The sequence below is a fragment of the Onychostoma macrolepis genome, chromosome 05, assembly GCF_012432095.1.
Source record: "Onychostoma macrolepis isolate SWU-2019 chromosome 05, ASM1243209v1, whole genome shotgun sequence".
Taxonomy (NCBI): domain Eukaryota; kingdom Metazoa; phylum Chordata; class Actinopteri; order Cypriniformes; family Cyprinidae; genus Onychostoma; species Onychostoma macrolepis.
Window position 1 is genome coordinate 29,758,115 of NC_081159.1, and position 27,635 is coordinate 29,785,749.

General features: G+C 36.0%; 1 protein-coding gene and 1 pseudogene across 1 annotated transcript in view; one reads left to right on the forward strand and one right to left on the reverse strand.

Moving 5' to 3' along the window:
* The window catches only part of cldn15b (claudin 15b), an 89,297-nt gene extending 62,014 nt beyond the window's left edge, over positions 1-27,283 (reverse strand). The window contains exon 1 of the mRNA XM_058775098.1: positions 27,127-27,283. Coding sequence (XP_058631081.1) covers positions 27,127-27,283 — 157 coding nt within the window. The remainder of the gene's footprint in view (positions 1-27,126) is intronic.
* LOC131540374 (uncharacterized) lies at positions 1,307-2,653 on the forward strand (annotated as a pseudogene).
* Positions 27,284-27,635: the final 352 nt, after the last annotated feature.

The window sequence follows — 27,635 nt, forward strand, 5'->3', positions numbered from 1 at the left end:
ACACGGCTCACATTTTGTTTGTTGGACTGTATATGTCACTACTATGACTGTACTGAAGATGAGGTCTTCTCTCTCTGAGAGCCATCAGCATTCAGTGTTTACAGAAATAAATGAAAATTAAGAAAATTTCTTGAGAGTGTCTGACTAAGTCGGTATTTCTTTTTAGGACGATTATTCATCTATTTGATGTGAGACCCCATTAAGTATCGACACAAAAATTAAGGCGTGCTGTTTTACACTTACAACTGAATTGACATATCTTACCATTGTGCTCAAAGCTACACATTCAGTAAAGTTTGAGGTCGTACACAGTCTTGAAAAGGTATATTGATCATGATCATCTGGGTATATTTTTGTAAATGTTGTTTTAAATTACTTTTTTCTTACGCCACTACATCTAGAGCTCTTGTTCAGATGTGCACATTTTATTTGTCGTACTCGTTTCAACATTTCAGCTTGAGATTAAAGCGTAGGTAATGTGACCGCAATTAAGAACCATGACATTATACTACATTCCTTTTGAGGGAACATATGTTTGCACAACAGAAATATGTATCAGTATAACAAATACCTAATACTGAAATCCTCTCTTCTAAATTTGTTAAAGTTTTTAATGCCGATTTTGATGGCCTACCTGATACCACGCTATACTTTTTCATTGTTTTTAGAGGAAGACTATTCTCAGAATCTGGTCAATCATGTCGCAGTGTTTGCAGGAAAATATGAACAAATACATTATAAGAAAATAAAAGCATAGTCCTTCTACAAGAGATTGTTTAAACCGAGATTGTGATGTACTGTAGAGCTTTTTCTGGTCCGTCTACGAAGCGGCCACGAGACACACAGATCTTACAGTTTCTCTGTTACATGTACATCTATTTCATTTAGAACTAGAAGTTGCACATTACAAGTTGAAGACAGTGTGGAAACACTATTTTCTTTGTCTGCGTCTCTAAACATGACTTTAATAAATAAATCACAGATGTCATGTAGTTAATTAATTGAAAGGTGCATGTTTTTGACCATTTTAGATGGACTGCACCAGCACACAGACACATGTTTTAGGTATTTATCTGACCATTGTCTTCATAACTGATCCACTTTTATTAAAACAGTGCGGCATGAAGTTACTGTGTTCAACATCACAGTCCCTTGAAATATTGTAGTATATATATCTTTTTTTTTTCCTTCTAAATATCATGTATTTAGCTTAAATATTAGTTGTTAAGTGCTTACAAAGTTGTCATGCCTGTTGTTGAATTTTATAACATACATTTCACCAAACCTAAAGGATCGATTGCTTCAGTCTGTTGTGCTGCTGAGAGGTTTGTGTTTGTAGCTCCGTGTACCTTCGCTTTTTATTGAATCTCTACTTTACTTTCAATCCCTTTTGTCTAAAGTGATAATATATAACTTAATTCCCACCATATTTCTGGTGTTATCTTTCAAACTAATCTAACTAATTTGATCGTTCTCCTTTAAAAAACGCGAGTGCAGCTTGTTAGCCCGTTAGCTTGTCACTCGTGGTTCCATTTGCATTTCTATTCGCGCCTATTATTATTTTATTTTTTCCTCGCTCCGTTTTTCACGAGCTCATCAAACAACAGTGGTAAGTGGTAAGTTAAGTTGGTATCATTCATCAATCACGGTGAGTAATGGCTTCTTCTCCTGCTATTGTTGTTTGCACTGTTTGCCACATGTATAGTTTATCTGTCTCTGTCAGCAGCGAGGGATTCACATGTGATAAATGCAGGAAATAGTTAGGCTGACAGAGAAGGTTTTAGAACTAGAGACACGCATCCAAACTTTAGTTGAGGATAGTAAGAATGTGAGGGCTGTAGATACTGCTTTGGATGCGACTAGCTCAAGGAGTCCTGTACATTGTTCGGTTTCGGTTGAGCCCGTGCAGCAGGGCAACTGGGTGACAGTGAGGCGGCATAGTCGCGGGTCAAAACACCACTCTTCCGTTCCGATCAGAACATCAAACAGGTTCTCCCACTCGGTGACGCACCCACCGAGAAACCTGATGAAAGTGCTCTAGTTATTGGCGATTCTGTTATGCGGAACGTGAAAATAGAGACACCAGCCACCATAGTCCATTGTTTACCCGAGCCAGAGCGCCTGACATCTTGGCAAATTTAAAAGTGCTGACTAATGCTAAACGTAAATTCAGTAAGATTGTTATCCACGTCGGCGCTAATGATGTTCGACTTCGCCAGTCGGAGATCACCAAAAATAATGTTAAAGAGGTGTGTGAACTTGCAAGTACGATGTCAGACACTGTAATATGCTCTGGTCCGCTCCTGCTTAACGGGTGATGAGATTCATAGCAGACTGTCGTCACTTAATGGCTGGATGTCTAAGTGGTGCCCGCAAAATAACATAGGCTTTATAGACAATTGGAAGAATTTTTGGGGCAGACCTGACCTGTTGAAAAGAGATGGTGTTCATCCCTCCTGGGGTGGTGCCGCTCTTCTCTCTAGAAATATGGCACATAGTCTTAGAGTTTGTACTTGACTAACTGGAGCCCAGGTCAGGAAGCAGACAGACTGGCTAAACCGATCGTCTGCTAGCCGCCTCACGCCACCAAAGTCAGTTAACTCTCAGCACATAGAAACTTTTTCACCTAGATATCACTCTATAGAGACTGTGTCTGTTCCCGAACTAGAAAATACAGAAAACATCCAAACCAAAGTAATAGTAACAATTTAATTGATGTTCAACAAATAAAAACGATATAATACAGATAAACACATGATAAAGCTTGGCTTATTAAATATTAGATCCCTTTCTTCAAAAGCACTTTTTGTAAATGATATGTTCACTGACCATAAACTAGATGTGCTTTGTCTGACAGAAACCTGGCTAAAACAAGATGATTACATTACTTTAAACGAGTCTACACCCCAAGATTACTGTTACAAACATGAACCGCGTCCAAAAGGTAAAGGGGGAGGTGTTGCTACAATTTATAGAAATATTTTCAGTATCTCTCAGAGGTTGGGTTTCAAGTATAATTCGTTCGAAGTAATGGTGCTTCATATAACGTTATCCAAAGAAACAAGTGTTAATGATAAATCCCCTGTGATGTTTGTACTGGCTACTGTATACAGGCCACCAGGGCACCATACAGACTTTATTAAAGAATTTTCTGATCTTCTATCGGAGTTAGTGCTGACTGCAGATAAAGTCCTAATCGTTGGTGATTTTAATATCCATGTTGATAATGACAGAGATTCGTTAGGATCAGCATTTATAGACATTCTAAACTCAATTGGTGTTAAACAACACGTGTCAGGACCTACTCATTGTCGAAATCATACTCTAGATTTAATACTGTCACATGGAATTGATGTCAGTGGCGTTGAAATTTTGCAGCAGGCGATGATATCTCAGATCATTATCTAGTCTCCTGTATATTCCATATAGCTAAAGCTGTAAAGCCAACTTCTTGTTACAAATATGGTAGAACCATTACCTCTACCACAAAAGACTGCTTTATAAATAATCTTCCTGACTTATCTCAGTTCCTCAGCATATCCAATAGCTCAGAACAACTTGATGATGTAACAGGAACTATGGACTCTCTCTTTTCTAGCACTTTAGATGTGGTTGCTCCTTTACGCTTAAGGAAGATTAAGGATAAGAGTCCAACACCGTGGTATAATGAGCACACTCGCGACCTAAAGAGAGCAGCCCGGAAAATGGAGCGCAGCTGGAGGAAAACTAAATTAGAGGTATTTCGTTTAGCTTGGCGGGAAAGTACCCTATCCTACAGAAAAGCATTAAAAACTGCTAGATCTGATTACTTTTCGTCTCTTCTAGAAGAAAACAAACATAACCCCCGATATTTATTCAATACAGTAACTAAATTAACGAAAAATCAAGCATCAACAGGTGTTGGCATTTCCCAAGAGCATAGCAGTAATGACTTTATGAACTACTTCACTTCCAAGATCGATACTATCAGAGATAAAATTGTATCCCTGCAGCCGTCAGCTACAGTATCGCATCAGATAGCGCACTATAGACCCCCTGAGGAACAATTCCACTCATTCTCTACTGTAGGAGAGGAAGAATTGTATAAACTTGTTAAATCATCTAAACCAACATCATGTATGTTAGACCCGATTCCATCTAAACTACTAAAAGAGCTGCTTCCAGAAGTCATAGATCCTCTTTTGGCTATTATTAATTCATCATTGTCATTAGGATATGTCCCCAAAACCTTCAAATTGGCTGTTATTAAGCCTCTCATTAAAAAACCACAACTTGACCCCAAAGATCTAGTTAATTACAGACCGATCTCAAATCTCCCTTTTCTGTCAAAGATACTAGAAAAGGTAGTATCCTCACAATTATATTCCTTCCTACAGAAAAATGATATCTGTGAGGAATTCCAGTCAGGATTTAGATCGTATCATAGTACTGAGACTGCTCTCATTAGAGTTACAAATGACCTGCTTCTATCATCTGATTGTGGTTGTATCTCTTTATTAGTTCTACTGGATCTTTGTTGGCATTAGTGGAAGTGCCTTAGCATGGTTCAAATCGTACTTATCTGACCGCCATCAGTTCGTAGCAGTGAATGAAGAGGTATCATATCGATCACAAGTGCAGTATGGAGTACCTCAAGGCTCAGTACTAGGGCCGTTACTTTTCACGCTCTATATGTTACCCTTGGGAGATATTATCAGGAGACATGGTGTTAGCTTTCACTGTTATGCTGATGATACTCAGCTCTATATTTCTTCGCGGCCCGGTGAAACAAGTCAAGTCAAGTCAAGTCAAGTCACCTTTATTTATATAGCGCTTTTACAATACAGATTGTGTCAAAGCACTTAACAGTATCAAATTGGAGGATAGAGTGTCAGTAATGTATAATGATAAGATTAAACACTCAATTTTCAGTTAAAGGCATTTCATTATTGAATTCAGAAATGTCATTGTCTAGCTCAGTTTAGTTTAAATAGTATCTGTGCAATCAAATCGGCGATAATCGCTAGAAATTAAGTGTCCCCAACTGAGCAAGCCAGAGGCGAAACACACCAAATTGAGAAACTAACGGAATGCATAGTCGATATAAAAAACTGGATGACGAGTAATTTTTTACTGCTAAATTCTGAAAAAACAGAGGTGTTAATTATCGGACCTAAAAACCCCACATGTAACCTAGAACATTATCTAACACTTGACGGCTGCTCTGTCAATTCTTCTTCATCAGTCAGGAACCTAGGTGTGCTGTTCGATAGCAATCTGTCATTTGAAAGCCATGTTTCTAGCATCTGTAAAACTGCATTTTTTCATCTCAAAAGCATATCTAAATTGCGACCAATGCTCTCAACGTCAAATGCAGAAATGTTAATTCATGCGTTTATGACCTCAAGGTTAGACTATTGTAATGCTTTATTGGGTGGTTGTTCTGCACGCTTGATCAACAAACTACAGTTGGTCCAAAATGCAGCAGCTAGAGTCCTTACTAGAACCAGGAAATATGACCATATTAGCCCGGTTCTGTCAACACTGCACTGGCTCCCTATCAAGCATCGGATAGATTTTAAAATCTTGTTAATTACTTATAAAGCCCTGAATGGTTTAGCTCCTCAGTACTTGAGCGAGCTCTTATCGCATTATAGTCCTCCACGTCCGCTGCGTTCTCAAAACTCTGGCCGTTTGATAATACCTAGAATATCAAAATCGACTGCGGGCGGCAGATCCTATTCTATTGCACCCAAACTCTGGAACAGTCTACCTAACACTGTTCGGGAGGCAGACACACTCTGTCAGTTTAAATCTAGATTAAAGACCCATCTCTTTAGCCTGGCTTACACATAACACATTAATACGCTTCTATTATTCAAATCCGTTAAAGGATTGTTAGGCTGCATTAATTAGATCAACCAGAACCGGGAACACTCCCCATAACACACGATGTACTCGTTACATCGTAAGTTGAATGGCATCTGCGCTAATGTTTGTCTGTTTCTTTCCTAGTCTGTTTCTCGGTCCGTGTCCGATCAGATGGTGGGTCGGCGCCGGAGGTGGCGTCTGCGGCCCTGATCGTCGGCGGAGACCAGGACGCCGGATGACCCCAGAGATATATCCCCAGATATATCAACCAAAAATAACAAAATAACTAAAATATAATAAAATACCTAACTACATAATACTACTATTGTTAGAAATTGCAACAAAATTAAAATAGAAATAGAAACTTTTGAACTGCGGGTTTCGTCTGGTCAGAGGAGAACTGGCCCCGACTGAGCCTGGTTTCTCCCAAGGTTTTTCTCCATTCTGTCACAGAGGAGTTTTGGTTCCTTGCCGTTGTCGCCTCTGGCTTGCTCAGTTGGGGACACTTAATTTCTAGCGATTATCGCCGATTTGATTGCACAGATACTATTTAAACTAAACTGAGCTAGACAATGACATCTCTGAATTCAATAATGAAATGCCTTTAACTGAAAATTGAGTGTTTAATCTTATCATTATACATTACTGACACTCTATCCTCCAATTTGATACTGTTAAGTGCTTTGACACAATCTGTATTGTAAAAGCGCTATATAAATAAAGGTGACTTGACTTGACTTGACTGAAAAATAGGTTTAGCTTAAGCCCGCATTTCAGTTGTTAGCCTGAAAATGCAAGTGAACTGCGATTTCATACTGAGATAATCTACAGAACGTAAAACAAGCTCACAGTTTTGGATTCTAGTTAATGTTGAATATTGTTTGTTACAGTTTCACAGGTTTAACACCTCATTACTTGAAGACACGTACTGTATAAATCACAAAGTTTTTCACTGCAGTAGGCCGACTCTGAAACCTGTGAGACTTAGCTGTATGAGAATTGTTGTGTTTTTTCTTTCTATGATTTGTTCGTGTTCATCATATTTATCAATATTTATGTGGATTTCCATGATTTAATAAAATATTTAACAAAATGTTTGGGTAATGTGTGTGAGTATAGAATGTGGCACAAGGATCTTTGAAAAATTTGTATGCTAAAATATCCATGTAACACTCGGAATCATTTAAGATTGAGAATAATAATACAATTAACACATTAACATTTTACAGGAGATGTGAATGTGAGTTCTTGGCTGATTTGTACATTATTAAATTAAAATAAATCTATTAGAAATTGTCATGAACTGAAGGTGTAAACAAAACACTGTGCATTTAACAGCGAGATACTTTTAACGCCTTGTTCGCAAGAAAAACATAAGATTGTTGTGAGATATAAACATAAAGTTTTTCATAGCGTTACGCTTTGAAACCAGAACCGTTTTTTTAAGTTTCCATGACTTTGTTCGCTCTTTCTGTTTGAATTTGTGTACCGTGGTTTCACCATCCTTATCTTATTTTCCCACCTAATTGTAATTGTCAGGCCTTACGCTTTGTCTCGTTAGCTCCTCTTTTTTCGCATAAGTCAATATTTCTACGAATTTGGTTGATTTAATGTTCATGGTTCAGATCTGCCGGAGCGTTATTAGTAGAAAAATTGCAGAGCAAGTCAGGCTCAGGAGATTTGGTTTCTTGAAGCTGATTCTGTCGATCCATATAAATAACGTTTGACAAGACCTTACAGTAGCTCGCCGTCTGCGCTTTCAAACCTGGTAGCGTAACTGAGTTTATCGGGGTCGGCCGTCGTTGGTTTTAGCGTACGGACCCACCCTCAACTTGTTGCGTGGTGCACAGGGTGGGGTTGTCATCAGGAAAGCCATAAACGCTGGTCAGGCCTAAGATACTTTTTTGTTTGTTGTTAGCAGTTTAATAATATTTAATAAGAAACAATCTTGTATATCTGATATAAACTAGGATGATATGATAATATAACGTAAATGTCTCGAATGAAGACGCAATATTTTATTAAATCAACCAAATTCGTAGAAATATTTACTTATGCGAACAAAGAGGAGCTAACGAGACAAAGCTTAAGGCCTGACAATTACAATTAGGTGGGAAAATAAGATAAGGATGGTGAAACCACGGTACACAAATTCAAACAGAAAGAGCGAACAAAGTCATGGAAACTTAAAAAAACGGTTCTGGTTTCAAAGCGTAACGCTATGAAAAACTTTGCGGTTTATATCTCACAACAATCTTATGTTTTTCTTGCGAACAAGGCGTTAAAAGTATCTCGCTGTTAAATGCACAGTGTTTTTGTTTACACCTTCAGTTCATGACAATTTCTAATAGATTTATTTTAATTTAATAATGTACAAATCAGCCAAGAACTCACATTCACATCTCCTGTAAAATGTTAATGTGTTAATTGTATTATTATTCTCAATCTTAAATGATTCCGAGTGTTACATGGATATTTTAGGATACAAATTTTTCAAAGATCCTTGTGCCACATTCTATACTCACACACATTACCCAAACATTTTGTTAAATATTTTATTAAATCATGGAAATCCACATAAATATTGATAAATATGATGAACACGAACAAATCATAGAAAGAAAAAACACAACAATTCTCATACAGCTAAGTCTCACAGGTTTCAGAGTCGGCCTACTGCAGTGAAAAACTTTGTGATTTATACAGTACGTGTCTTCAAGTAATGAGGTGTTAAACCTGTGAAACTGTAACAAACAATATTCAACATAAACTAGAATCCAAAACTGTGAGCTTGTTTTACGTTCTGTAGATTATCTCAGTATGAAATCGCAGTTCACTTGCATTTTCAGGCTAACAACTGAAATGCGGGCTTAAGCTAAACCTATTTTTCAGTCCTTTAGGTTTGGTGAAATGTATGTTATAAAATTCAACAACAGGCATGACAACTTTGTAAGCACTTAACAACTAATATTTAAGCTAAATACATGATATTTAGAAGGAAAAAAAAAAGATATATATACTACAATATTTCAAGGGACTGTGATGTTGAACACAGTAACTTCATGCCGCACTGTTTTAATAAAAGTGGATCAGTTATGAAGACAATGGTCAGATAAATACCTAAAACATGTGTCTGTGTGCTGGTGCAGTCCATCTAAAATGGTCAAAAACATGCACCTTTCAATTAATTAACTACATGACATCTGTGATTTATTTATTAAAGTCATGTTTAGAGACGCGTACAAAGAAAATAGTGTTTCCACACTGTCTTCAACTTGTAATGTGCAACTTCTAGTTCTAAATGAAATAGATGTACATGTAACAGAGAAACTGTAAGATCTGTGTGTCTCGTGGCCGCTTCGTAGACGGACCAGAAAAAGCTCTACAGTACATCACAATCTCGGTTTAAACAATCTCTTGTAGAAGGACTATGCTTTTATTTTCTTATAATGTATTTGTTCATATTTTCCTGCAAACACTCGCGACATGATTGACCAGATTCTGAGAATAGTCTTCCTCTAAAAACAATGAAAAAGTATAGCGTGGTATCAGGTAGGCCATCAAAATCGGCATTAAAAACTTTAACAAATTTAGAAGAGAGGATTTCAGTATTAGGTATTTGTTATACTGATACATATTTCTGTTGTGCAAACATATGTTCCCTCAAAAGGGAATGTAGTATAATGTCATGGTTCTTAATTGCGGTCACATTACCTACGCTTTAATCTCAAGCTGAAATGTTGAAACGAGTACGACAAATAAAATGTGCACATCTGAACAAGAGCTCTAGATGTAGTGGCGTAAGAAAAAAGTAATTTAAAACAACATTTACAAAAATATACCCAGATGATCATGATCAATATACCTTTTCAAGACCGTGTACGACCTCAAACTTTACTGAATGTGTAGCTTTGAGCACAATGGTAAGATATGTCAATTCAGTTGTAAGTGTAAAACAGCACGCCTTAATTTTTGTGTCGATACTTAATGGGGTCTCACATCAAATAGATGAATAATCGTCCTAAAAAGAAATACCGACTTAGTCAGACACTCTCAAGAAATTTTCTTAATTTTCATTTATTTCTGTAAACACTGAATGCTGATGGCTCTCAGAGAGAGAAGACCTCATCTTCAGTACAGTCATAGTAGTGACATATACAGTCCAACAAACAAAATGTGAGCCGTGTCGTCCATAATCCTGATCGTCTAACTTAGTAAAATGTCAGTCACAATAGATCAAGAGGAGGATTTCTGTATTCTGTATGCATTATAGCAATTTTTCTTAAATGATGTATACATTTTTGCATTTTGTAATTCAATGATTTTTAGTCAATTTGCTTTGCGCAAAGATAATTCCTATGTATAGATTATGTTTGAATTATTTCTATAACATTTACAAAAGCGTGGAACATCGTAGTTCTCAAAATATGTTTGCATTACATCAAATAAATATGACAGAAGTGGAGAAACAAAGATGTTTAGCACATGCACACATTGTAGATGCTTACGTACACCTGAGATGTTGCTTTATTTGAGTCAAAGAAGATGGTGACAGTGACTGATGACATTCTTTAATGTTTAATGTCGTTGTGTTGAAAAAGATTCTGTGGATAAACACCTTGAGGGAAATAATTTGAAATGGAGGTTTGTCAAAATAATAAAAAGTTCAGTCAAATGTTCAATCATTTTCTTAAATGAATAAGTATGTGCTCGTCATGCTCTCTTTCCCATGCAAGGATTAGCATGAGCTTCCAGAGGAGTCTTAAAACAAATACAGCCAAACATACGAAATATGAATTGTGTCATCTGCTATCTGAGCAAGATGACTAAATTCAGTTATCCTTTCACAATTGTTTATGAAACAGATTTTCCGAATTCTATATGCATTATAAACATTTTCTTGTCTTGCTATACACGCTTTCTTAGAGATTTGGTCTCTTGAGTGTATGAAAGGTTATGGATTAAATTTATCAATACAAGAGTGTGGAAATTTTAACATGCTCAAACTTAAATGAATGTGCAGCTTTCAGTGCAATAGTTTGATTTGTTTCAATTGTAATAGTTTTAAGGGTAAAACAGCAAGACTTAATTTTCGTGTTGATGTTTTGTGTTCGCACATCATGGACAGACACAAAGTTGCACTAAAAGAAATTTCTCAAAAGAAAAGACTGTTACTTAATTTCTTAATTTTCATTTATTCCTGTTATGATGACAGCTCACAAAGAGGTGTCTTCACCTAAAACATACACAGTGCAACAAACAAATTGTGAACGCCATCTGAAATCTTGATAATATGATAATATTGATAAAATCTAGTAATGTAAAACAAAGAAAAGAAAAAAATGTAATTTACAAAACACTGTGATTCTTAGATGAGACTCGTCCCTGACAAAATCTGTTGGCATGCAAAATACTCATAAATGTTTTACCACAGCTATTTACACGCATAGTATGAGAACTGTAGCCTACTTTGTATCGATTGTCATAGTAAATTCATTACCAGTTTATTAGGGTCAAAAGGAAATGATGATAATAGTTGAAACATCCTTATATTTTATATATCTTTCATTTTGAAAATCACAGATGCTAGTGCTTTAATCTTTTAGTAAACCATTTAGTGTTTAGTAAACCAAGTTTTGTGTTCTAGGTGAGAAATTTACACCAATAAAGTTTTCATGAACGTTAGAAAACAACATGTATTCCTGTGGCTGTTAAACATAATTTGAAATAATAAATAATTTGAAAACATAAGTCTGTCAAATGAGAAAGGTTCAGTCATACATTTAAAAAAAATAAAAATAGAAAAAAAAAAAAACTTTTCTGAAGTAAAAATTGTGTTTTTCACAAACACATCCAAAGAGTTTTCTACTGTGAGAAAAGCACTTGGGTGCATTATCATCAGGCTATTTTAAAGAAATTAAAGAATAAAACTAAAGTTTAATTTAAAGACAATAGACAGCATGACTTGTTTTAGTAGCACACAATGTGTTTAAAACTTTTAAACATGTTTAAAACCGTAGGTGTAATTGTTTTACTGAGAAGTTTTAAGTGAAATGTATATGTTATTTTACAGTACACATACTATCTACGGGCTACATTAAAATGAAATCATTTCTTAAATAACAACAAAAAGTAAACAACATATACGATTTTGCTCGTACTTAAAATTTAGTATACTCAGATTTTGTGTGTGTGGTTCAGGTATACCCTACGTTATGGGGACAAAGATGGCAATATCCAAAATCCATGTCCTTTTGTCCCCATGAGGAAACAAAGCTTATAAATCATACAGAACAAAGTTTTTGAAAATCTTAAAACACACAAAGTTTTCTGTAAGGGTTAGGTTTATGTGTAAGGTTGGTGTACAGTTTGCACATTATAAAACCATTACGTGTGTGTATGTGTGTGTTCATTGTCTAAAACAGGGCTTATTTAAAAATGTTTATTTGTTTGTCTTGTCATATCATGCTATGTACTTTTCATTTAAACAATGTTGTTTAGCACAATGGTCAACCATTGTTGTTTTATTGGGCTTTATAAATAAAATGAACTGAACTGAACTAAAGCATGATTCTGTGCACATCTATATGAGCGAATGCTGTAAAGTCATTAACACAAGCACAAAGAGGATACTGTCGTCCGCTGTCAGTTAGACCCCACAATCACCTTCACTGTCAGAAGTAAATGGATAGTTGGTGGTTTGAATAATTTTTAACTTAAGACTGCTTCTCATAAGTTTATCTATTCAACCTACAGATTAGGTTGTTCTGATCCTACAGAGGTGTTAGCATACACACGATGAGATGATAAAGAAAAACTTGCCCAGACATAGCACCTTTTCCAGACGCATATAGAAATTTTCATCAATTGGTGAATTCTTTAATTCTATCTTTCAGTTTTCACACAATCAAAACAGTGATGTCTTAGCTATCAACATTTAGCCTATAGATCAAGCAGAACTGAACCGTTTAGGGGTTTGACATTAGACACGTGTTTGGATGCCTTCTATCCCCCCAAAAACAAAGAACTACCCTCAGACACGACACCTTTCTTGATCCATACCTGGAAAAGCAGATGTCCTGACAATCTTCCTTATTCAGAGGCGGATGTAGACAAGCCCGTAGGAACAAATTGGTGTCTAGACAATAACATATGCCATACAAATCAAACAAACATTGGTCCTCTTAAGGAGCCACCACATCACCCATCACTCAGCCACTTTTTCCACAACCAGGAAGACCCACCTGACTAGGCATTAACATATAACATACAGATCAAACAAACATAAGGTGGCAATACACATTCTTAGCTCAGCCATTTTTTCCAGAACCAAGAAGAGGCCCAACACCTCCAGACTGACCGTTAGCTACAGGCCATGAAGGAACGCCATGAAACCCCCACGTAAATCCACTCATAAATCCAACAAATGTCATCTGTTTAGATCTTTTGATTTACAAACCCCCTACTGTCATGTCAGGGGTGACAGGACCCCGGTGACGTGACAGTCAGGGTGACAGAGGGGTCATATACCCATAAATCAGGTCAGAAATCTACCCTGGTATACATTTGACATAGGACAACCTGTCGATCAACGTTGACACGATGCTCATAAATCCGGTCATAAATCATGGTCATAAATCATCTTTGACGTGGCGTATTGGATACAACTACTCGTGCTCATCAAACAACAGTGGTAAGTGGTAAGTTAAGTTGATATCATTCATCAATCACGGTGAGTAATGGCTTCTTCTCCTGCTATTGTTGTTTGCACTGTTTGCCACATATACAGTTTTTCTGTCTCTGTCAGCAGCGAGGGATTCACATGTGAAAAATAAATGTTGCATTTAAACAGCATGGTTAATAATGCCGTTTTTAAAGTGAGAAAGAAAGATTCTGTGAGGGATTTGTTGCACCTTGTTTAGAATTACTTTTGTTGTAACAACCTTACAACAGCTAATTTTAGTCTAATTCATGAAGAAATTCTCTGTATTCATCACAGGATCATTTGACTGCTTCTGATCCTCATCACGGTTTTAGGTGTGAAAGATCTAAAATCTACAAAACCTTAAATTATTTGTTAAAACAAAAGTTACATCATTGTTTAATCATACTGTTTTCCATCATCTTGTAGAGATACCCTGTGTGATGCTAAAAGTGTATTTATACGACATCGTAAAAGTTGAAATGTTTAACTGCAGGGGTTGTTTTAGTGTGTGTGTGTGTGTGTGTGTGTGTGTGTGTGTGTGTGTGTGTTTTTCATGTGAGTGTTTGTGGTTTATTAAACTATTTTTAGCAGTAATATTGAACTTTGTACATGTTTTACACATACTTAACATCTTAACACAATTGTATCAGTAAGATATTTGTCACAAACCGTCAGACACATCAGGCGGGGTTGATAAATTGGACTTATCGCTTATTTGAATTATTTCCTCTGTCAATTATTTGATCACATCTTAGTAAAATAAACCTATATAGACCAGTTGTTTTATTTTAATAAAATAAAACATTATACTGTGAAAAAGATTCTGTGAGACATTTGCACCACCTTGTTTAGGAATTACTTTTGTTGCAAACTACCTTATGACAACTAATTTTAGTCTATTTAGCTCTAATTCATAAAGAAAATCTCTGTAGCTGACTTGCATTCATCAGAAGTTAATTTGACAACTTCTGATCCTCATCATGATTTAGGTTTGAAAGATCTAAAACTTATTTGTTAAAACAAAAGATATATATCATTGTTTAATCATACTGCTTTTCATCATCTTGTAGAGATACCCAGTGTGAAGTTTTTATTTGTAAACGTCTCGTATGAAACATCATACAAGTCTAAATGTTTAACTGTATAGGTTTGTTTTAGTGTGTGTGTGTGTGTGTGTGTGTGTGTGTTTGTTTGCAGTGTTTGTGTTTTATTATACTATTTTTAACAGTAATATTGAACTTTGTACATGTTTTACACATACTTAATATCTTAACACAACTGTATCAGTAAGATATTTGTCACAAACCGTCAGACAGGTCAGGCGGGGTTGATAAGTTGGACTTATCGCTTATTTGAATTACTACTTCTGTCAATTATTTGATCAATTCTTAGTAAAATAAACCTATATAGACCAATCGTTTTTATTTTAATAAAATAAAACATCATACTTTGAAAATAAATATGCTGCATTTAAACACCACAGTAAATAATACAATTTTAAAGTGAGAAAGAAAGATTCTGTGAGGGATTTGTAGCACCTTGTTTAGGAATTACTTTTGTTGTAAACAACCTATGACAATTAATTTTCAGTCTAATTCATGAAGAAATTCTCTGTATTCACCACAGGATCGTTTGACTGCTTCTGATCCTCGCTTTAGAGGTTCATGTTAGGTTTGAGAGATATAAAAACTACAAATCTTAACTTATTTGTTAAAACAATAGTTATATTGTTGTTTAATCATGCTGCTTTTCATCATCTTGTAGAGATACCCTGTGTGATGCTAAAAGTTTTTATTTCTAAAAGGTTTGTATGAGACATCATAAAAGTTTACATGTTTAAATGTAGGGGATTGTTTGTGTATGTTTGAGTATGTTTTTCCTAAACTATACCTAAACTTTTAACTTAACCAGCTATGTGTCATATAAAAACTTCAAAAGGGGACACATCCTTTGATAAATGAACAGCTACACCAAAGTTTACGATGCCAGATCCCCAAAACTCGTTAGATTGCAAATGAGTTGCGTCTCCAGAAACACCTTTAGATGTTTTACAGCAACTCTCTCGATCTGATACGGACGCGTCGTTAATCATTCGTCCAGACACGCAGTTCTCATTTCGTTGTCCCTTTACATTTCGTGCGATAATGTAAAAGTTTAGGCGTCTAATTATGGCTGAAAAATCCAAAGACGTCCGAAATATTTGCTTTCATTCCGGTTTCCGCTCACATGCGCGTATGCGTTTGAACCGTTATAGCAGGCTAGAAAGTTTAAAGATTGACAAAAATCAAGAGTAAATAAAGGCATTACACTACTAAAATAAAATAAAACAAGACAGACAACCTTTTCCTGCGGCTTAGAGGCGATTTTTATAAGAAAAAATAAAAACAAATTTTAAAGTGAAAAAGTCTGGGTTATATAACACGTCAGAAGTCTTAAACTTGACAAAAATAGAAGAGTAAATAACTAAACTAAAGTAAATAAAATAAGCACCATTTCCCTGCGGGTTAGGTAGGCCTACTGTTTGTTTAAAAGGTCAAAACTAGACTAACCTAATTTTAAAATGAAAAGCTTTAGGATGAGTGCCGAATTGTTTCATTAATTAAGAAATACTAAAGATTTATTAAAATAACGTTCGTTCTAATGTTAAAACATTACTTTAATTCTTTTAAGTCTTTGCATCGGTCTCTCCTCACGCTGTTAGGGGGTGGCGGAAGGCGTGGTCTGGATTCACCGGCGTAAACGCATTCTGAGTTTTGACGCGCTAGTGTGCGGTTATCTGACGGAGTCTGCTCTTTTTCTTTTTTTCTTTCTTTCTTTATTTTACATCGCAGTTATTTTTCTCTTTCTTTATTTCCTAACTTGTAACAAGATTTTGACGAGTAGCTTACATAACGAACGTGTCTGATGCTTTTTCTGTTTTAGAAGACGGGTAAGATAAGTCAGAGCTATTTGCTGTAACTTGTGAGAAAAGCTACCTTTAATCTGTAATGATAGAACGTTGTAAAGTATGCTTTTTTTGTTTTAGAAGATGAGTCGACATTATTTAGCTTGTAATGTTATGCTATTGTTTTAACTAAGGTGTTTTGTTTGTTTTAAATAAACAAACACGTACACTTCTTTTTATTTAACTTAAAACGTTTTTAAACTAGTTAGAGTTCGTTAGAACAACGCTAGCAAGTCGTTGCTCATTTTACGTATATGTTTGATGTTTTTTTGTTGATATGTGTGCGTGAAAAACTCTAATAAAAACTTCCCTTTATCCCGTTTAACACAGTTTCACAATTTAAAGTTTAAACACATAATAGTCTTCAATGGCCCACACAAAAACACGCTTCCCAAAACATTCATAAATACCTTAGGATCACTGGACAGTAAAAACAGATGCTCATTTAGATGGGTGGGGGCGGACAAACAGGTGTCCAGTTTGGGTGGGTGGGAGGGTGGGGGTCTTATCTTTATGAGGGGGCAATAAATCAAAAATTTGGACACAAAGCATACTACTATCTCTCTCAGTGCAATAGTTTGATTTGTTTCAATTGTAATAGTTTTAAGGGTAAAACAGCAAGACTTAATTTTCGTGTTGATGTTTCGTGTGTTCGCACATCATGGACAGACACAAAGTTGCACTAAAAGAAATTTCTCAAAAAGAAAAGACTGTTACTTAATTTCTTAATTTTCATTTATTCCTGTTATGATGACAGCTCACAAAGAGGTGTCTTCACCTAAAAACATACACAGTGCAACAAACAAATTGTGAACGGCCATCTGAAATCTTGATAATATGATAATATTGATAAAATCTAGTAATGTAAAACAAAGAAAAGAAAAAAAATGTAATTTACAAAACACTGTGATTCTTAGATGAGACTCGTCCCTGACAAAATCTGTTGGCATGCAAAATACTCATAAATGTTTTACCACAGCTATTTACACGCATAGTATGAGAACTGTAGCCTACTTTGTATCGATTGTCATAGTAAATTCATTACCAGTTTATTAGGGTCAAAAGGAAATGATGATAATAGTTGAAACATCCTTATATTTTATATATCTTTCATTTTGAAAATCACAGATGCTAGTGCTTTAATCTTTTAGTAAACCATTTAGTGTTTAGTAAACCAAGTTTTGTGTTCTAGGTGAGAAATTTACACCAATAAAGTTTTCATGAACGTTAGAAAACAACATGTATTCCCTGTGGCTGTTAAACATAATTTGAAATAATAAATAATTTGAAAACATAAGTCTGTCAAATGAGAAAGGTTCAGTCATACATTTAAAAAAAATAAAAATAGAAAAAAAAAAAAACTTTTCTGAAGTAAAAATTGTGTTTTTCACAAACACATCCAAAGAGTTTTCTACTGTGTGAGAAAAGCACTTGGGTGCATTATCATCAGGCTATTTTAAAGAAATTAAAGAATAAAACTAAAGTTTAATTTAAAGACAATAGACAGCATGACTTGTTTTAGTAGCACACAATGTGTTTAAAACTTTTTAAACATGTTTAAAACCGTAGGTGTAATTGTTTTACTGAGAAGTTTTAAGTGAAATGTATATGTTATTTTACAGTACACATACTATCTACGGGCTACATTAAAATGAAATCATTTCTTAAATAACAACAAAAAAAGTAAACAACATATACGATTTTGCTCGTACTTAAAATTTAGTATACTCAGATTTTGTGTGTGTGGTTCAGGTATACCCTACGTTATGGGGGACAAAGATGGCAATATCCAAAATCCATGTCCTTTTTGTCCCCATGAGGAAACAAAGCTTATAAATCATACAGAACAAAGTTTTTTGAAAATCTTAAAACACACAAAGTTTTCTGTAAGGGTTAGGTTTATGTGTAAGGTTGGTGTACAGTTTGCACATTATAAAACCATTACGTGTGTGTATGTGTGTGTTCATTGTCTAAAACAGGGCTTATTTAAAAATGTTTATTTGTTTGTCTTGTCATATCATGCTATGTACTTTTCATTTAAACAATGTTGTTTAGCACAATGGTCAACCATTGTTGTTTTATTGGGCTTTATAAATAAAATGAACTGAACTGAACTAAAGCATGATTCTGTGCACATCTATATGAGCGAATGCTGTAAAGTCATTAACACAAGCACAAAGAGGATACTGTCGTCCGCTGTCAGTTAGACCCCACAATCACCTTCACTGTCAGAAGTAAATGGTGGTTTGAATAATTTTTAACTTAAGACTGCTTCTCATAAGTTTATCTATTCAACCTACAGATTAGGTTGTTCTGATCCTACAGAGGTGTTAGCATACACACGATGAGATGATAAAGAAAAACTTGCCCAGACATAGCACCTTTTCCAGACGCATATAGAAATTTTAATCAATTGGTGAATTCTTTAATTCTATCTTTCAGTTTTCACACAATCAAAACAGTGATGTCTTAGCTATCAACATTTAGCCTATAGATCAAGCAGAACTGAACCGTTTAGGGGTTTGACATTAGACACGTGTTTGGATGCCTTCTATCCCCCCAAAAACAAAGAACTACCCTCAGACACGACACCTTTCTTGATCCATACCTGGAAAAGCAGATGTCCTGACAATCTTCCTTATTCAGAGGCGGATGTAGACAAGCCCGTAGGAACAAATTGGTGTCTAGACAATAACATATGCCATACAAATCAAACAAACATTGGTCCTCTTAAGGAGCCACCACATCACCCATCACTCAGCCACTTTTTCCACAACCAGGAAGACCCACCTGACTAGGCATTAACATATAACATACAGATCAAACAAACATAAGGTGGCAATACACATTCTTAGCTCAGCCATTTTTTCCAGAACCAAGAAGAGGCCCAACACCTCCAGACTGACCGTTAGCTACAGGCCATGAAGGAACGCCATGAAACCCCCACGTAAATCCACTCATAAATCCAACAAATGTCATCTGTTTAGATCTTTTGATTTACAAACCCCTACTGTCATGTCAGGGGTGACAGGACCCCGTGACGTGACAGTCAGGGTGACAGAGGGGTCATATACCCATAAATCAGGTCAGAAATCTACCCTGGTATACATTTGACATAGGACAACATGTCGATCAACGTTGACACGATGCTCATAAATCCGGTCATAAATCATGGTCATAAATCATCTTTGACGTGGCGTATTGGATACAACTACTCGTGCTCATCAAACAACAGTGGTAAGTGGTAAGTTAAGTTGATATCATTCATCAATCACGGTGAGTAATGGCTTCTTCTCCTGCTATTGTTGTTTGCACTGTTTGCCACATATACAGTTTTTCTGTCTCTGTCAGCAGCGAGGGATTCACATGTGATAAATGCAGGGAAATAGTTAGGCTGACAGAGAAGGTTTTAGAACTAGAGACACGCATCCAAACTTTAGTTGAGGATAGTAAGAATGTGAGGGCTGTAGATACTGCTTTGGATGCGACTAGCTCAGGGAGTCCTGTACATTGTTTGGTTTCGGTTGAGCCCGTGCAGCAGGGCAACTGGGTGACTGTGAGGCGGCCTAGTCGCGGGTCAAAAACACTACTCTTCCGTTCCGATCAAAACATCAAACAGGTTCTCCCCACTCAGTGAAGCACCCACTGAGAAACCTGATGACAGTGCTCTAGTTATTGGTGATTCTATTGTACGGAACGTGAAAATAGAGACACCAGCCACCATAGTCCATTGTTTACCAGGAGCCAGAGCGCCTGACATCTTGGCAAATTTAAAAGTGCTGACTAATGCTATATGTAAATTCAGTAAGATTGTTATCCACGTCGGTGCTAATGATGTTTGACTTCGCCAGTTGGAGATCACCAAAAATAATGTTAAAGAGGTGTGTGAACTTGTAAGTACGATGTCAGACACTGTAATATGCTCTGGTCCGCTCCCCGCTTATCGTGACGATGAGATTCATAGCAGACTGTCGTCACTCAATGGCTGGATGTCTAAGTGGTGCCCGCAAAATAACATAGGCTTTATAGACAATTGGAAGAATTTTTAGGGCAGACCTGACCTGTTGAAAAGAGATGGTGTTCATCCCTCCTGGGGTGGTGCCGCTCTGCTCTCTAGAAATATGGCACATAGTCTTAGAGTTCGTATTTGACTAACTGGGGCCCAGGTCAGGAAGCAGACAGACTGGCTAAACTGACCATCTGCTAGCCGCCTCAAGTCACAGAAGTCAGTTAACTCTCAGCACATAGAAACTTTTTCACCTAGATATCACACTATAGAGACTGTGTCTGTTCCCCGAACTAGAAAATACAGAAAACATCCAAACCAAAGTAATAGTAACAATTTAATTGATGTTCAACAAATAAAAAACTGATATAATACAGATAAACACATGATAAAGCTTGGCTTATTGAATATTAGATCCCTTTCTTCAAAAGCACTTTTTGTAAATGATATGTTCACTGACCATAAACTAGATGTGCTTTGTCTGACAGACACCTGGCTAAAACAATGATTACATTACTTTAAACGAGTCTACACCACAAGATTACTGTTACAAACATGAACCGCGTCCAAAAGGTAAAGGGGGAGCTGTTGCTACAATTTATAGCAATATTTTCAGTATCTCTCAGAGGTTGGGTTTCAAGTATAATTCGTTCGAAGCAATGGTGCTTCATATAACGTTATCCAAAGAAACAAGTATTAATGATAAATCCCCTGTGATGTTTGTACTGGCTACTGTATACAGGCCACCAGGGCAACATACAGACTTTATAAAAGAATTTTCAGATTTTCTATCGGAGTTAGTGCTGACTGCAGACAAAGTTCTAATTGTTGGTGATTTTAATATCCATATTGATAATGAAAAAGATTTGTTGGGATCAGCATTTATAGACATTCTAAACTCTACTGGTGTTAAAAAACATGTGTCAGGACCTACTCGTTGTCGAAATCATACTCTAGATTTAATACTGTCACATGGAATTGATGTCAGTGGCATTGAAATTTGGCAGCAGAGCGATGATATCTCAGATCATTATCTAGTCTCCTGTATATTCCATATAGCTAAAGCTGTAAAGCCAACTCCTTGTTACAAATATTGTAGAACCATTACCTCTACCACAAAAGACTGCTTTATAAATAATCTTCCTGACTTATCTCAGTTCCTCAGCATATCCAATAGCTCAGAACAACTTGATGATTTAACCGGAACTATGGACTCTCTCTTTTCTAGCACTTTAAATACGGTTGCTCCTTTACGCTTAAGGAAGATTATGGATAAGAGTCCAACACCGTGGTGTAATGAGCAGACTCGCGCCCTAAAGAGAGCAGCCAGGAAAATGGAGCGCAGCTGGAGGAAAACTAAACTAGAGGTATTTCGTTTAGCTTGGCGGGAAAGTACCCTATCCTACAGAAAAGCTTTAAAAACTGCTAGATCTGATTACTTTTCGTCTCTTCTAGAAGAAAACAAACATAACCCTCTGTATTTATTCAATACAGTGACTAAAGAGCATAGCAGTAATGACTTTATGAACTACTTTACTTCCAAGATCGATACTATCAGAGATAAAATTGTATCCTTGCAGCCGTCAGCTACAGTATCGCATCAGATAGCACACTATAGATCCCCTGAGGAACAATTCCATTCATTCTCTACTGTAGGAGAGGAAGAATTGTATAAACTTGTTAAATCATCTAAACCAACTACTAAAGCTACTCTGCTTCGAGAAGTCATAGATCGTCTTTTGGCTATTATTAATTCATCATTGTCATTAGGATATGTCCCCAAAACCTTCAAATTGGCTATTATTAAGCCTCTCGTTAAAAAACCACAACTTCACCCCAAAGATCTAGTTAATAACAGACCGATCTCAAATCTCCCTTTTATGTCAAAGATACTAGAAAAGGTAGTATCCTCACAATTATATTCCTTCTTAGAGAAAAATGATATCTGTGAGGAATTCCAGTCAGGATTTAGACCGTATCATAGTACTGAGACTGCTCTCATTAGAGTTACAAATGACCTGCTTCTATCATCTGATCGTGGTTGTATCTCTTTATTAGTTCTACTGGATCTTAGCGCTGCATTCGACACTATCAACCACAACATTCTTTTGAATAGACTAGAAAACTTTGTTGGCATTAGTGGAAGTGCCTTAGCATGGTTCAAATCGTACTTATCTGACTGCCATCAGTTCGTAGCAGTGAATGAAGAGGTATCATATCGATCACAAGTGCAGTATGGAGTACCTCAAGGCTCAGTACTAGGGCCATTACTTTTCACGCTTTACATGTTACCCTTGGGAGATATAATTAGGAGACATGGTGTTAGCTTTCACTGTTATGCTGATAATACTCAGCTCTATATTTCTTCGCGGCCCGGTGAAACACACCAAATTGAGAAACTAACGGAATGCATAGTCAATATAAAAAACTGGATGATGAGTAATTTTTTACTGCTAAATTCTGAAAAAACAGAGGTGTTAATTATCGGACCTAAAAACCCCACATGTAATAATCTAGAACATTATCTAACACTTGATGGCTGCTCTGTCAATTCAAAAAGTTTGATAGCAATCTTTCATTTGAAAGCCATGTTTCTAGCATCTGTAAAACTGTGTTTTTTCATCTCAAAAACATATCTAAATTGCGACCTATGCTCTCAACGTCAAATGCAGAAATGTTAATTCATGCGTTTATGACCTCAAGGTTAGACTATTGTAATGCTTTATTGGGTGGTTGTTCTGCACGCTTGATCAACAAACTACAGTTGGTCCAAAATGCAGCGGCTAGAGTCCTTACTAGAACCAGGAAATATGACCATATTAGTCCGGTTCTGTCAACACTGCACTGGCTCCCTATCAAACATCGGATAGATTTTAAAATCTTGTTAATTACTTATAAAGCCCTGAATGGCTTAGCTCCTCAGTACTTGAGCGAGCTCTTTTCACACTATAGTCCTCCACGTCCACTGCATTCTCAAAACTCTGGCCGTTTGATAATACCTAGAATATCAAAATCGACTGCAGGCGGCAGATCCTTTTCCTATTTAGCACCCAAACTCTGGAACAGTCTACCTAAGACTGTTCGGGAGGCAGACACACTCTGTCAGTTTAAATCTAGATTAAAGACCCATCTCTTTAGCCTGGCTTACACATAACATACTAATACGCTTCTATTATTCAAATCCGTTAAAGGATTATTAGGCTGCATTAAATAGATCAACCGGAACCGGGAACACTCCCCATAACACACAATTTACTTGTTACATCGTAAGTAGAATGGCATCTACGCTAATATTTGTCTGTTTCTTTCCTATTCTGTTTCTCAGTCCGTATCCGATCAGATGGTGGATAAGCACCAAGAGATGATGTCTACAGCCCTGATCGTCAGCGGAGACCAGGACACCTAGATGAGCCCCAGAGTTATATCCCCAGTGAAGACCTAGATTAAAATACAATAAAACTAAAAATATAACAAAATAACTAAAAATATTATAAAATACCTAACTACATAATACTATTATTGTTAGAAATTGCAACAAAAGAAAAAATAGAAATATAAACTTTTGAATTGCGGGTTTTGTCTGGCCAGAGGAGAACTGACCCCCGACTGAGCCTGGTTTCTCCCAAGGTTTTTTTCTCTATTCTGTCACAGAGGGAGTTTTGGTTCCTTGCCGCTGTCGCCTCTGGCTTGCTCAGTTGGGGACACTTAATTTCTAGCGATTATCGCCGATTTGATTGCACAGATAGTATTTAAAACAAACTGAGCTAGACAATGACATCTCTGAATTCAGTAATGAAATGCCTTTAACTGAAAATTGAGTGTTTAATCTTATCAATTATACATTACTGACACTCTATCCTCCAATTTGATACTGTTAAGTGCTTTGATACAATCTGTATTGTTAAAAGCGCTATATAAATAAAGGTGACTTGACTTGACAAATGGCCTATTTTGAATTCAAAACAGCAATTTTCAATGAAAGATGGCTTGTTTGTATCCTTGTTTACAATCTTCTCAGAGTCTCTCATGTAAATAAAATTTTGAGCAATAGGCTAGAGATACTCAGAAATGAACTGATATTAACATTGATCACTTTGTCCTGTTAGGCAACAGCATTTAAATGTTGAATGACTTAAAGGGATAGTTCAAAATTAAAATTCTGTCATTAATTACTCACCCTCATGTCTTTCCAAACCTGTAAGACCTTCGTTCATCTTCGGAACACAAATTAAGTTATTTTTGATGAATTCCGAGAGCATCTCTGACCCTTCCATAGACAGCAAGGATCCTTACACAATCAAGGCTCAAAAACGTAGCAAGGAGATCATTAAAATAATCCATGTGACATCAGTGGTTCAACCTTAATGTGATAAAGCTACGAGAATACTTTTTGTGCGCAAAGAAAACAAATATAACGACTTTATTCAACAATTCATCTCCTCCGCGTCACCCTATAGAGCCATTTTAGAGAGTATTGCATGCGTAAACAACATATGCACGTAGATACGTTGTTTTCATTCAGATCAACACGTAAGCAACGTAAACAGCGTATCCATGTACGGTGCTGCAGACACAGAACAGCATACGTTGTTTACATATGTGATACTCTCCAAAATGGCACTATAGGTCAATGCAATTTATGAAAGAAGTCAATTAAATCTGTGTGTGTGTGTGTGTGTGTGTGTGCGTGTGTGAAAAAAATCAGATGTAACCCCCTTTGTAATCATTAACAGTTTCAAATGTAACTGTAATTTAATTACACATTTTTTCTCAGTAACTGAAACTAATTACAATTACATTTATTTTGTAATTAAATTACGTAATTCCATTACATGTAACTAGTTACTCCCCAACACTGAGGGTGAGTAATTAATGACAGAATTTTAATTTTTGGGTGAATTATCCCTTTAATGACTTATAGCCCAGTAGGTGTCCCTCCTCTCTTCATTTTGGTCATGTGACTGTGTCCGTGACAGTAATATGTAGAAGGGTGAGCGGTTGATATGTACTCAGTTTACAATAAAAAACATTTTTGAACTCATTAAAATGGTAAAAACCATTAACTTAAAATTTTTCATTACATTTTTTTTAAACTACTAAGCTTTTCATTATTTATAACGTTTTATTAAAAATTTCACATAATGATTTAGACAAAATAGTGTTAAAAATAAAAAGTGCATTCTTGATTTGTTGTTTATGCTAGTTGTTTGGCAAGTTGTTTTGCTCCAACACACCTGTCTGTAATTATCAAGTGCTTCTAAATATCTTAACTAGGTGGTTCAGATTAGAGCTGAACTTTGCAGGAAGTTTGATTACCAAGAACAGGATTGGGTACCTCTGCTATAAACAAACTACACCACAGATGCATGACTGTGGTGGCAACTCTTTCAGTCTTTATTTAGAAAAAAAAAAATTCATGATTACAAACAGTGAAACTATGAAAGCGGACCAGTGAGTAGATGAGTTTTCCTATTTGTGTGATGACATTTAAAGTCCCTGACAACCTCTGTGGTCTCATTTAGCCACTTATTAGCATCCAACATTTTTTCATCCAAGACAAGCAAAAGCTTTTTATTTTTGTCCTTTTAAATTAAAAAGGATTTATTGTTTCATTTTCTATAATAAAATGTGAAAGTGCTGTGTTAAATTTCAGGCATATAACCAAAAGCCTACTGACTTTGAACAAATGGAACCAGAAGTGCTAAAATGCCTTAACTAGTTTTGGGGTTGCTTGTTTTTGGACCTACAAATAAATTATCCCTGCAGCACTCTATTTAGTCCAACAGCATTAGGACTTTTGGCTGTTTGTATCACTTCACTTTTATGTTTGCTGTTGCAGACCAGAGTATGTGAAGACTGTAATCAGAGCAGGGAGTGTAGTTTTGGAAAGTCAACATTTTTTTTTTTTTTTTCATTGATGAAAGCAGAATTGTGTGGTTATATTTGATTGCATCAGAGCGCCTTTGTTTTCTCTAGCTCCATGATCACTTAGAGCGTGTTTCTCACACAACTAAGTTGGGAGTGAGAAATAGAAAACCCAGAGTGGAGCTATGCTGAGCAAATACAGGAAAATTTGAGTGGGAAATATAAAATTCTTGTCATTTTGCTCCACTCATAAATGCTGTTCTTATCTTGCTTTCAGTCTGTGCAGTGCTTGATAACCGGCAAAGCACCATTTTTTTTGGTTTCTTTTATAGCTGTTTTCATTTGTGAAGAATATAAAAACTAACTGGCCAGTTTTTGTCTTAAAGGCAAGTTACTCAGTATTAATGACTTGTTTATAGAACTGTATAAAAGCAATATTACACTCCTAGATGTGCTGTATCAAACATAATCTCCATAATATTCCATTGTTTTCAATAGAATACTAACTTTTTGTTCATAAACCATGTTTTCTTTTTGTTTTTAACATAAATTAAAGAAACCTGAATCACTTTTTAGCTGTAACTCTTAAATTCAGTAAAAAAAAAAAAAAAAAAGTAATACTAGCAATAGGAGTAGTATAATGATAGTACTATTATCGTTATTACAGTTATTTATATAGTTATCATGGCGTTTTACCTGGTAAAGCGAGCATGGACTGAAAATTCCAACAATTGAAAGTACCGGTGGAGTCAACTGCACAGGACATCCACAGGTTCTCAAAGATGTCGGAGGTGATGATGACACTATCATCGTCTGTAGACACTTTCCAGGAGTGATTATGTAATGATAATACAGCAGAGCCACATGCCAAAAAACCCAAGAGAAGTGCAATAATTTGTAATATGTCTTTCATATCTCTGGATCTTCTTCTTTTCCAAGGAGTTCCGAGTGGCTGGAGATCAATCTATTGTCTATTGCACATAACGTTCCAAGATATATATGCTGCTTGTCTATCCGTGTTACCTGTTAAACATAGATCAGAGTTTTTCCTAAGGCTGATAAGTACAAAAATGAATCGCCGACAAAAATCAATGCTTGTTTTTATACATCACCATGGAATTTCATAATACCACTGTGAGCTATGCGTAGTGATAAAATAATCTATATGGTATTCAATGATATGGTGCATCAGTAAATGGAATTTAACCTTGTAATGAACATTAGGGGCCGTTTATGATTTTATTGTGCAACAGTCTATGACTAAG